The sequence below is a fragment of the Plecotus auritus genome (genome assembly GCF_963455305.1).
Source record: "Plecotus auritus genome assembly, chromosome: 13".
Classification (NCBI taxonomy): Eukaryota; Metazoa; Chordata; class Mammalia; order Chiroptera; family Vespertilionidae; genus Plecotus; species Plecotus auritus.
The window spans coordinates 16,055,706-16,066,356 of NC_137779.1; the positions used below are offsets into that span (position 1 = coordinate 16,055,706).

General features: G+C 44.8%; 1 protein-coding gene across 1 annotated transcript in view; it reads right to left on the bottom strand.

The window, feature by feature from the left end:
• Positions 1-10,542, bottom strand: part of SIAE (sialic acid acetylesterase) — a 44,808-nt gene extending 34,266 nt beyond the window's left edge. The window contains exons 1-2 of the mRNA XM_080650080.1: positions 10,436-10,542; positions 6,230-6,391 (exon numbers count right to left, since the gene is read on the bottom strand). Of these exons, the coding sequence (XP_080506206.1) occupies positions 6,230-6,391; positions 10,436-10,502 (229 nt within the window). The 5' untranslated portion in view covers positions 10,503-10,542. The remainder of the gene's footprint in view (positions 1-6,229; positions 6,392-10,435) is intronic.
• Positions 10,543-10,651: the final 109 nt, after the last annotated feature.

A 10,651-nucleotide genomic window follows, 5' to 3' on the forward strand; every position in this document is an offset into this window, starting at 1 on the left:
AGCATATTCCTTAGGAACCACCTCCCTACCACCTTCCTACCTCTCACCCACTCATGCCACCACCTCTGCAAACATCATACTCAGAAACTTAAAAAAAAAAATCTTCAAAGTGGCAAAATTATGCCTAGGAGAACCAAATAACATGAACAAAGTTGAAAAAATGAGAGTGAGAAAATAGAGAAGTAATCTTTTAAAAATAAATCTTCTTGGCATAATGCAGAAGAATAGGAACTGATTTATAATTTAATGTAATTTCAACGGGAAAGAATGGTTAAGAACTGGAAAGGAAGCATCCCGAAGTTATTATACCAGTCTGTAAAAAAATAATAATTATAAAAATACTATCCAAGTGACTACTAGGAGCCAGACAGGGTGCTGAGTTCCTTCTAATCAGCAAGAGCTAAGCAGAAGCAGGAGAAGTCCAGATGCAGGACAGGAGATCAGTAAAAGCTCATTATTGGGGAGAATGTCCAAGACCCCCAAGGCACCTGGGAAGGGGTGCATATTTGCTCCTCCAGTAAGCACAACTGACTCGTTTGCAACCAAATGCCCGCTACTGTTTTTATACCACTGAGAGCCAGACATCAACATTTTTTAAAAATATATTTTATTGATTTTTTACAGAGAGGAAGGGAAAGGGATAGAGAGCCAGAAACATCGATGAGAGAGAAACATCAACCAGCTGCCTCCTGCACACCCCCCACTGGGGATGTGCCCGCAACCAGGGTACATGCCCTTGACTGGAATCGAACCCGGGACCCCTCAGTCCGCAGGCTGACGCTCTATCCACTGAGCCAAACCGGTTAGGGCCAGACATCAGCACATTATACGTACAACTCACCCAAAGCAGGAAAAGCACTGCTTTGGGAGCAGTGGGCAGCGGGTGCAGACTGTGTCACACAGGTGCATGCGCTCCGTGTGGCTCACACTTCCGAGCTGGCAGACGCGCCAATCTGTCCCAACTGCCGTCTTGCCACGGTCTTTCCAGGCTCCCTGCACTGACATATCTCACTGGAGCTCGGTCCTGCTGCCCCAGCTTTACTCATTTATAATGATAAAGTCAACCCCCAGAAAACAGAGGACAGGACTATCTTTTAGCCTTCTACGACTATGCAATCCGTTCCTCGTCACTGCGTTAACTTGATATTCGCTCCACCTCAATTCAGGCAATATGGCTGGTGAAGAGGACAGCCTTCACCAGAGTTTCTGAAAGTTTTGCTTCCGAGCAATAGGAAGATTCATAAGGGAAGGGGGCAGAACATCAGGACAATACCATTCCACTACAGCCAGAGGAAGAGCTCCCCCTGCAGGAGGGAAGAGAACTACAACCAAGGCCTGAGCCTATTCCTAAGCACTGGTCTGAGGAAACCTCTCAACTGACTTGGAGATCTCGGAGAACTTTCTTCTGTTCTAGCCCTCAAGTTCTTTTAGTTTCTAGCTTTTACCCTCTCCCACTGGACAGTAAAATAAACTCTGATACAGTAATCAGTGTTAACTGCCAGGCATGGCAGGGGACATCGGATCTACTACAGAGAGGTTACTAATGGTCGAAGTAACTCAGAAACAATCCATTTAAAACAGTGAGGACTGCCCAGCCCTAACTGGTTTGGCTCAGTGGATAGAGCGTCGGCCTGCGGACTCAAGGGTCCCAGGTTCGATTCCGGTCAAGGGCATATACCGTGGTTGCGGGCACATCCCCAGTAGGGGGTGTGCAGGAGGCAGCTGATTGATGTTTCTCTCTCATCGATGTTTCTAACTCTCTATCCCTCTCCCTTCCTCTCTGTAAAAAATCAATAAAATATATTTAAAAAAAATACACAAAAACAGTGAGGACTGCCCAGCTGGCTCAGTGGTTGAGCAGTGACCTATGAACCAGGAGGTCATGGTTCAATTCTCGGTCAGGGCACATTCTCGGGTTGCAGGCTCGATCCTAGTGTGGGGTGTGCAGGAGGCAGCCTATCAATGATTCTTTCATCATTGATGTGTCTATCTCTCTCTCCCTCTCCCTTCCTCTCTGAAATAAATAAAAATGTATTTTAAAAAAAAATAAGACAATGAGGATTTACTCCCATGTAAGTATATACACAGGAGAGCAGCCACTGTGTAGACTGTTTCTTAGATCAAAGGCAAGGGTGGGATAATAAAGGCAGAAGCCATCTTGTTTCACAGGAGAAGTGGTTAGTCCTTGGCCTGTTAGGCTGGGACTAGTTCAAGTGAAGCTCATCACAGGATGATGAAGTCCAGTTGTAGTTTTTAGAAACTGTGTGATCCACCAAGTCCAATAGGTTGGGTCCAAATAATAAAACTGAGTCACCGACCACAAAGAGTTAAAGTTCATTGTCCAGCTGACTTCCTGCAAATCCTGGGAGGCTTTCTGACCAACAGTTGCTCTGGCTCCTTCTTCTGGGACCTAATTATTTGCTATCTTGTCACCTCTTTTCCCAATCCATTTGCAGGTTTCTGTAGATTTTCATCACATTCAAATCTCTGCTTCCTCAGATCTTCCTTCTCCCATCTAGGAAGTTTCATCTCCTTCCTCATAACACAGCTACTTAGAGTGTGCCAGGCACTCCGTCCTGTAAATGACAGACAACCTTCCCTCCCCCCACCTGCTGTGACACCAGCAAGAAAGCCTTGCAAACTGACTGGGGCTTAGTGTTTCCATGTCTGACAGCATATCTGGTGGCCTATTTACCGTTCTATTTTCTCTCCACATTCCAGCAAAAGACATCAGAAAAGAACACTCTCCATGTCCTCTCCATCTCCCTGACCAGCCCCCATCTAAACATGGGAAGAATAAACAATCAAAGGGGAAAAAAAAAAACTAAAACAATTTGTCTAGAGACATGATTAGTCATGACATGCTTTCTTTTTTTCTTCTTGCTATTCACATCAGATGTTAATTATTTTTCAGGTGGTTGTGCCAAATCTCAGAAGTCAAGAACGGAAAAAGGAAAATTATCCACAACCTTTCCCTTCCCACAAGGAAACACCTAGAGCTGGAAGAAACCACCCTGTTCACTTCCCACACAGAATCCTGGCACTTCACCAGCTGCCAAATCACTTTCAAGATTTGCGGAAGTGACTTGGCGGTAAAGGAAGCTTTACAGGCCCCTTTCCTACCTGCATTTATTCTGTATAAAGTCCTCCACCGCCACCAAATATAAATGTTAAAAACAAAACAACACACTGCTTAAGTACTTGTTTGTCAATAAAACTGTTTATGCAAGTTACTTAAACTGTAGCATGCTATGGCAGACACCCCCTGAAATGACCCCCAATAAGGCACACCCTTGTATAATCCTCTCCCCCTAAGTGCAGGCAGAATGTGTGATTTGCTTCCAACCAACGGAAAATGGCAAAGGGGATGAGATGTCATTCTCATGATTAGGTTACATTACATGGAAAGCATAAAGGGTTTTTATAGATGTGATCAAAGTCCCTAATCAGTTGACTTTAATAAAAAGGGTGATTATCCTGAGAGGACCTGACCTAATAAGGTGAGCCCTTTAAGAGTATCTAGAGCCCTAAATAGTATAGTTCAATGGTTAGAGCATTGGCCCATGAGCCAAAGGGTCACAGGTTCTAATCCCAGTCAAGGGCATGTACCTGGGTTGCAGGTTCAAGCCCTGGCCCTCATTGGGGCCCAGCAGGAGGCAACCAATTGATGTGTCTCTCTCACACTGATGTTTCTCTCTCTCTCTCTCTCTCTCTCTCTCTCTCTCTCTCTCTCTCTCTTTCTCTCTTTCTCTCTCTCTCTTCCTTCCTCTCTCTTTCCCTTCCTCTCTCTCTAAAGAAAAAAAATCAATGGGAAAATTATCCTTGGGTGAGGATTAACAAAAAAAACAAAAAAAGAGCATCTGGAGGTCAGAGGTGAAAGGAACCAAGATGCAGCCATGAATCCTACAGGCACAAGGAAATGAATCTGCCAGCAGCCTGGAGAGCTTGGAAGAGGCTCATTCCCCAGTTGAGCCTCTGGATGAGAACACATCCCACTGATGCCTGGATTTCAGCTTGTGAGACCTTGAGAAGAGCACCCAGCTAAATAACAGCCAGGCCTCAGATCTACAGAAATTGTGAGATAGCAAAGGTATGTTGTTTTAAGCATCTAAGTTTGTGATAATTTATTATGTAGCATAGAAAATTAGTATGCATGCTAACACTGCAACCAGGAACTTTTTCTTTTCTAAGTTAGAGACAATATATCTGTTTGCAGACACACCCTCATTTTATCATCCACATATGCATCCTCATGTGTGTCAGAGTGATATGCTAATATCCCCTATTTTATTCCTGTGTCTGAATTACTATGCATCATTTGACAATTTGAATAGGCCCAGTACCTGACTATATTCCCAACCGTCCATCAGGTTTTAATTTTCCCAATGCTGTAGTGTCAGTCTGCCAGACAAAAACCTTTATGTTATTAAATTCCACTTTGCTGTGGGTACCTAGGGAATACAGGTAATAAGTTGTATATTAACAGAGATAGACAGTGGCAAACTGAGGTAGTCTGGCTGAAAAACCCCAGAGTCCTCATTGATATTTAAATAGATGTCAACCCTTAAAACCCTGCAGTGTCTCCTTTGAGAAACATCTTCTTTCTGCCCTGTGGAATTTTCTACATATCTACCTTCTTTATTCCAAATAACATTTTATTCATTTTACCTCATAGGGCAGGACAAAGCAAGATGCTATTGAAATAGGCTTGTGGATCTACACAAACTAAAATATACTACCTTCGCTCTCTACCAAGCAGATGTGGAAAGCCTAACAGATCTCCGCCCACCACCATCTTTCTCTCTTTTAGACAGAGGCTCCTTTGTAAGGCTGCTAATTCTCAACGTCTTGACCATCCTCACAGCAACTACCTTGGGTCCAACCTTCCCTGTCTAGTCCCTGAACATCACAATAGCCGGCTAACAGGTCCCACCACTTCTCGTCTGCTCGATCTCCAATCAATCTTCCACAGTGCTGCCAGAGTAATCTTTCTAATATACAAATCTGATTGTGTCATTTTGGGCTTAAAATACATCCATCCAATACTCCTTAACAATGACAAACAAGCGTCCTTATATATCCAAACTTGTCTCCTGTCAACCAACACCAGTCACATACCGCAGTGCTCCAGGAAAACCTCAATTAGCCATTTCTCCAATGACCCAAGCTCACTAGCGCCTCCATGCCTTTGCCAGGCGAGTCCCTCTGCCTGGTTTGCCCTACCTATCTTTCAAGATAAACCCTAGATTAAGTTAAGTATCCCTACTCAGCACTCCCACAGCACCCAGTACTTCCCCACTGTGGCACTTACCACACTTCCCAGTAATTGCTATTATTTTTCTGTCTCCTTGCCTAACCTATTAGCTTCACTAGGGGAGAGACCACATATTTCACTCATCACTGTATCACCAGTACCTAACACAGTATCTGCCACATAGTAGTCACTCAGTAAATATTGGAGTGATTGACTTAAATAACAATAATAACTATAACAACAGCTAACATGTATTCAGCACTTATTGTGTGCCAGGCACTGTTCTAAGTACTTCATATGTGCTAATTCATTTAAAACCCACATGATCTCAAATACTATTATCTCACTTTACAAATAAATAAATTGTGACACAGAGATATTAAATAACATGTCCTAGGTTATACAGCCATGAAGAGAGAGAGCCAGGACCTGAGTCCAGAGAGTGAATTTCAGAGCCTGGGTTCTAACCACTCCTCCATACTGCCTCTCCTTTATATGTGATTCCGTTCAAATGCCACCTTCTATGTAAACCTTCCCTTACCATCCAATCTGAGGTAGATGTTTCTCTTCGGTATCCCATGACACCCCATATACACCTTCATCACAGCTGTTATCGCACTGCACTATGTAACTCAGTGTCTGTTCCCATTATTCCATGAGCTCCTTGAGGACAGGCACTTTGACTTCGTTTTAATTTGTATCCTCAGTGCCTAGCACACGGTAAATACGCAAAGAGCCTTTATGGATGGATGGATGGATAGATGGATGGATGGATGGATGGGTGGATGGATAGGTGGATGGGTGGATGGGTGGATGGATGGGTGGATGGGTGGATGGATGGATGGGTGGATGGGTGGATGGGTGGATGGATGGATGGGTGAATAACGGGAGATGGAGAGTAAGCTTTCATTTTCAGATAATCCAGCAGGTGGCAGAAGAAGACAAAAGCTACGCAGAGAATGGGGGCTGCCGTACCTTTCACATGAGTCACTTTCTTCATGATGGTTTCCTGCTCTTGACAAAGAGTCACTGTCACTGTGGCTTCAGATATGCCGTAGCCCCAAATCACTGCCCCTGCAGGCTCCTTCTGTAGCACCATGTAATCACTGATGTATGACGCAAATCGAAAACCAGCACCTAGAAAATTCAGCAAACGGAAGAGCATCACCGGGAAGACTCATCACTGCTTGAATCTGGTTAAAGAGCAAGAAACATACGGTCTTTATACAAGAGAATTTGAATATACCCAGTACTTTTAATCTTCCAAAACTAGATCTTATTCCTCCTAATGAGGTAAACAGCATAACAAGAACAGTTTCCAACAAGATACATCACAGTACAAGACCAATAAGGAAAACTCCTACAGACATCGTCCCCTTCAGAGCTTTTGACCTGCCTCTGCTCTCAGGCCTGGCCCTACTGCTTGACTCTCTCCTCCCAAATCATTAAGATGCTCCTTTCATGCACCCTACAGATGGTGTTTATGAGAAGAAGAAACCTCTTCCTTCCTCTACTTTCCATTCCCACTCCCACTCCCGAGTAGCAGGGAATTAAGAAGCCTGCCTCTCTCCAACACAGCCCTCTCTAATCTTTCCCCACTTTGCACCCTACCAGTGTGAATTTCCCTCAAATAATTCCCCTTATTATGGCTTTCTGACAACCCACTGAAAATGCTAAAGAAGCATTTATGAATATCTGCGACAAATCTGCTTCCTTCGAAGGTAAATTCAGATAAATGAAGATGCAAAAAAGTAAAGTCAGTGAGAGTTAGAAGGTCACAGTGTCCTTACAGAGGTCTTTTGTCACCATTTTACCCATTTCACAAGCTAAATTATGCACAAGGAACAAGAGAAAGAGCACTCGAAACTGTGGATTCTATTCTAGAGTCACTAACAAGACTGAACAAGAACTCACTTTAACAAGATCATTCCTATTTTTAACATCCAGCCTATATAGAAGTATTTCATTAGTAACAAGCATCTATCCGCATTATCTCAGCGAGCTCCTCATCAAAACTTAAAAGGGGAAAAAAAAACTTACATCTTCGTCTCAATAAAACAGACCCCAAAAAATCCCTAGAAGAAAATAATTAACACTATTAAAAAATTTTTTTTTAAGATTTTCAACAAAAATGATAGGCAGGAAAGAGAATCAGACCTAACAAGGTTGACATTTTCCTCCCTAGAAGCTGCATATGATGATGGCCCCTTAGGCGATACTTTAAGGAGCAGCACAGCTAATGGGGCCTCCTACACAGACTCGGTGGCCTATTTGTCCTGCACTTCGAATAAGAACCCGTCCCTGAACATCCTCAGCTCTCTCTTAAGCGTTAGTTCCATCATGAAGCCTACATGACTATCAAAGTTCCTGCAGAAGGCCCACTGGGCTGGAGATGCGTGGCTGCCTGGAGCAAAGTGCTCTGAGAGACTCCTGCACCAAGGGGAATTGCATAAGCACAGCGGCAGCCTGCGGGAGGGAAGGGGAGAGGCACGTGTGTGGGAGGGCCTTGTCTTGGGTAGATGCTTCTTAGGGAACAAAACTGAAAACTAAAGGTCTAAAGGGGGTGGAGGTGAAGGGATGGAGTGAGGAAATCTGGCTGCCACTGGCATATGAGCCGGTGCAAATGGAAGGCTCTAGATGTGTGCAGCCGCCATCTGAGGCTGAAGGAAACACCTTTCCAAATCAGTCTGTCTTCTCCAACACACACGTAATGAACCTCTTTGTGCATGACTCTATTCGGAGTTAAAGAATGTTAGAGGTAGCCCAGCTGGCCTGGCTCAGTGGTGGAACATTGACCTATGAACCAGGAGGTCACAGTTCGATTCCCAGTCAGGGCACATGCCCGGATAGCGATTTCGATCTCCAGTAGGGGGCGGGGGATGGGGGGCAGGGGGGCGTGCAGATGACAGACGATCAATGATTCTCTCTCATTATTAATGTTTCTCTCTCTCTCTTCCTCTCCCTTCCTATCTGAAATCAATAAAAATAAAAAGAATTTTAGAGGTAGAAAGATCTTTCACACCCAGTTTATAATCATGGTATTTACTGACCAACAGACTGAGACCCAAGTAGATTAGGTAATTTAAAAATATAGCTTGCATATTAATTCTTGAACTCAACAAATATTTATTGATGCCTACTATGTGCTAGGCACCATTTAAGCATGGAGAATATAACAGTGGGGGGGGGGGATAAGACAAAATCCTTGCCAGCAGGGAGCTTACATTCTGTGAATTCACTTACTTGTGGCAGGCACTGTGCTAAACACACTGCAGACATTGTTTCTTTGCCCCCAAATCGCATAGGTAGTAAAAGGACTAGAAACCAAGCCACTTGATTCCAATGTTACTGCAACTTCCACTCAGCCACAGTTCGAAACTGGTGGTAAATCGAAGGTCCTATTCCCTGTCCTTCTGAAGCTTACATTCCAAACTGAGTGACCAGTGGAACACTTCAAAGGGATGGAGCAATGAACAAAACAGGAGGCTAAGAAAGAAGGCAGGACTGGTAAATTTTGGTCAAACAAAAGAAACTTAGGCTTAAAATTTTAAAATTTATTTTTTTAGGTTTTCAATTTTTCCTTCATTTGGATATTAGATTTTAAAAAACACACAAACAAACAGGAATCAGTGTTCTGGGAAAGAGACCATCATTAAAAGTAAACTGAGCCCTGGCCAGTTTTCCTCAGTAGTTAGAGCATCGGCCCACAGATTGAAGGGTCTCGGGTTCGATTCCCAGAGCCACTCCATTTGACTTTCTCACGTAGATTTTTCTCTTTCTCTCTCTCCACCCCTCCTCCTCCCTCCCTTCCACTCTGTCTGAAAATCAATGGAAAAAATATCCTCGGGTGAGGATTAAAAAAAAAAAAGTAGACTGAAGAAATTAGGACAGTAAGGAACTGGTGGGTGCACTTGGGAGGAACACCCAGGGAATCTCAATAAAACTGGCAGCATTCTAGCTCTTAGGTTGGGCTGAGCACCCAGGGGTGTTCATTGTATTGTTTCATGGTTACATATATTTTTGTACATCTCAAATATGACATGATAAATATGAACACAGGGAAATGATTTGAAGGAAAGAGTTCAGGATGTGCAACCAAATGAAGAAGGAAACGTTAAGAGTATCAATCAACAAAAAAGAGTCAGTGGTAATGAAGGTGATGTAATGATAATGACCTAAAGGCAAAGATAAAATACAGATATCCAAGTTAACAGCCTTTAACAGAGAAAACGAATAGAATAATGGCCCCACTCTCCTCTTTACCTTCTTTCCACATCATATGCTAGATGCAGAGGTCACTGTGTGAGGCTGAGAGATAAAGGTTAGTTTACACTTTGGTTAAACCCAGGAAAAAGCACCTAAGGGCTGCAGCTTGTCTGAATCGGGGACTTATTGGGTTCTTAGGTAGAGCAGCGGTCATTTTGCTGCACTCCAACCATTCTCCCACCTCAACTTTCATTTCTTGACAGGGATCTCTGTGGCCCACTATTTGAGTGTTTGAAGGGAGAAAAATAGGTCCAGCATCTATCACTTTCACTTCGCACTGGCAGACAGATCTGGTTTTTCCACAGTTGTGACCCAGTGTCCAGCCTTGTGTATTCAAATGACAGGGTCTGACTTGGACAATAGTCAGGGAGTCGCCCTCCTCCCCAGTGCCACGCATATTATCCCCCACCAGCATCTGTAAGCTGCACCAGAAACCAAAGCTGAGCCTTAAATATTCTGAGCCAGTGAGGGAGTTGTACTTCACAGTCCTATCACCACTTCAACTAGTAAAATTTAATTCCTTGCCTAAAGCAAACCCTCCCTGGGGTTCCACTGAGAGGGCTGCACTGAAATGGTTTGGATGACTCTGGGCACCTATTTCCAAATATAATAACTTTCTTCCTCTCCCCGCACCCCCCCCCCACCCTTAAAGCTCCCCAGCCGTTATTCAAAGACCCCGAGGGCCACCCCACTCAGATAAACCCAACTCTCCATCTGCCCTACGCGCTGGACGGGATGGAGGAAGCGGAAGGGCAGGAGCTATAGCCCAGCGGAACTAGCAGTCCAGGACTGGGTTGGAGACCCCTTCCCGGCCCTTGAGAGGGGTTGCGGGTGGGGGTCCTGCCTGCGAGCACGCGGGAGGTCGGAGCCCGCATAAGCTGACGGGCGGGGTCGGGCCCAGCCAGGCCACCTCACCTGCACGCATGTGGGCCCGCAGGACTAATGGCAGCAACAGCCCCAATGTGACCCCCAGCGCCACCATGCTTGCTAAGTTCCGTCTCCCCGCGCGGGCCACGCAAGCCCGAGTCAGGCGGGGGCGGGGTGTATTATGGGCGGGGCCTGGAATGGGCGGGGCACTGGGCGGGGCCATTTGGCCCCACCCTTCCAGGCCGTGCCGTCCGCGAAGCCGTC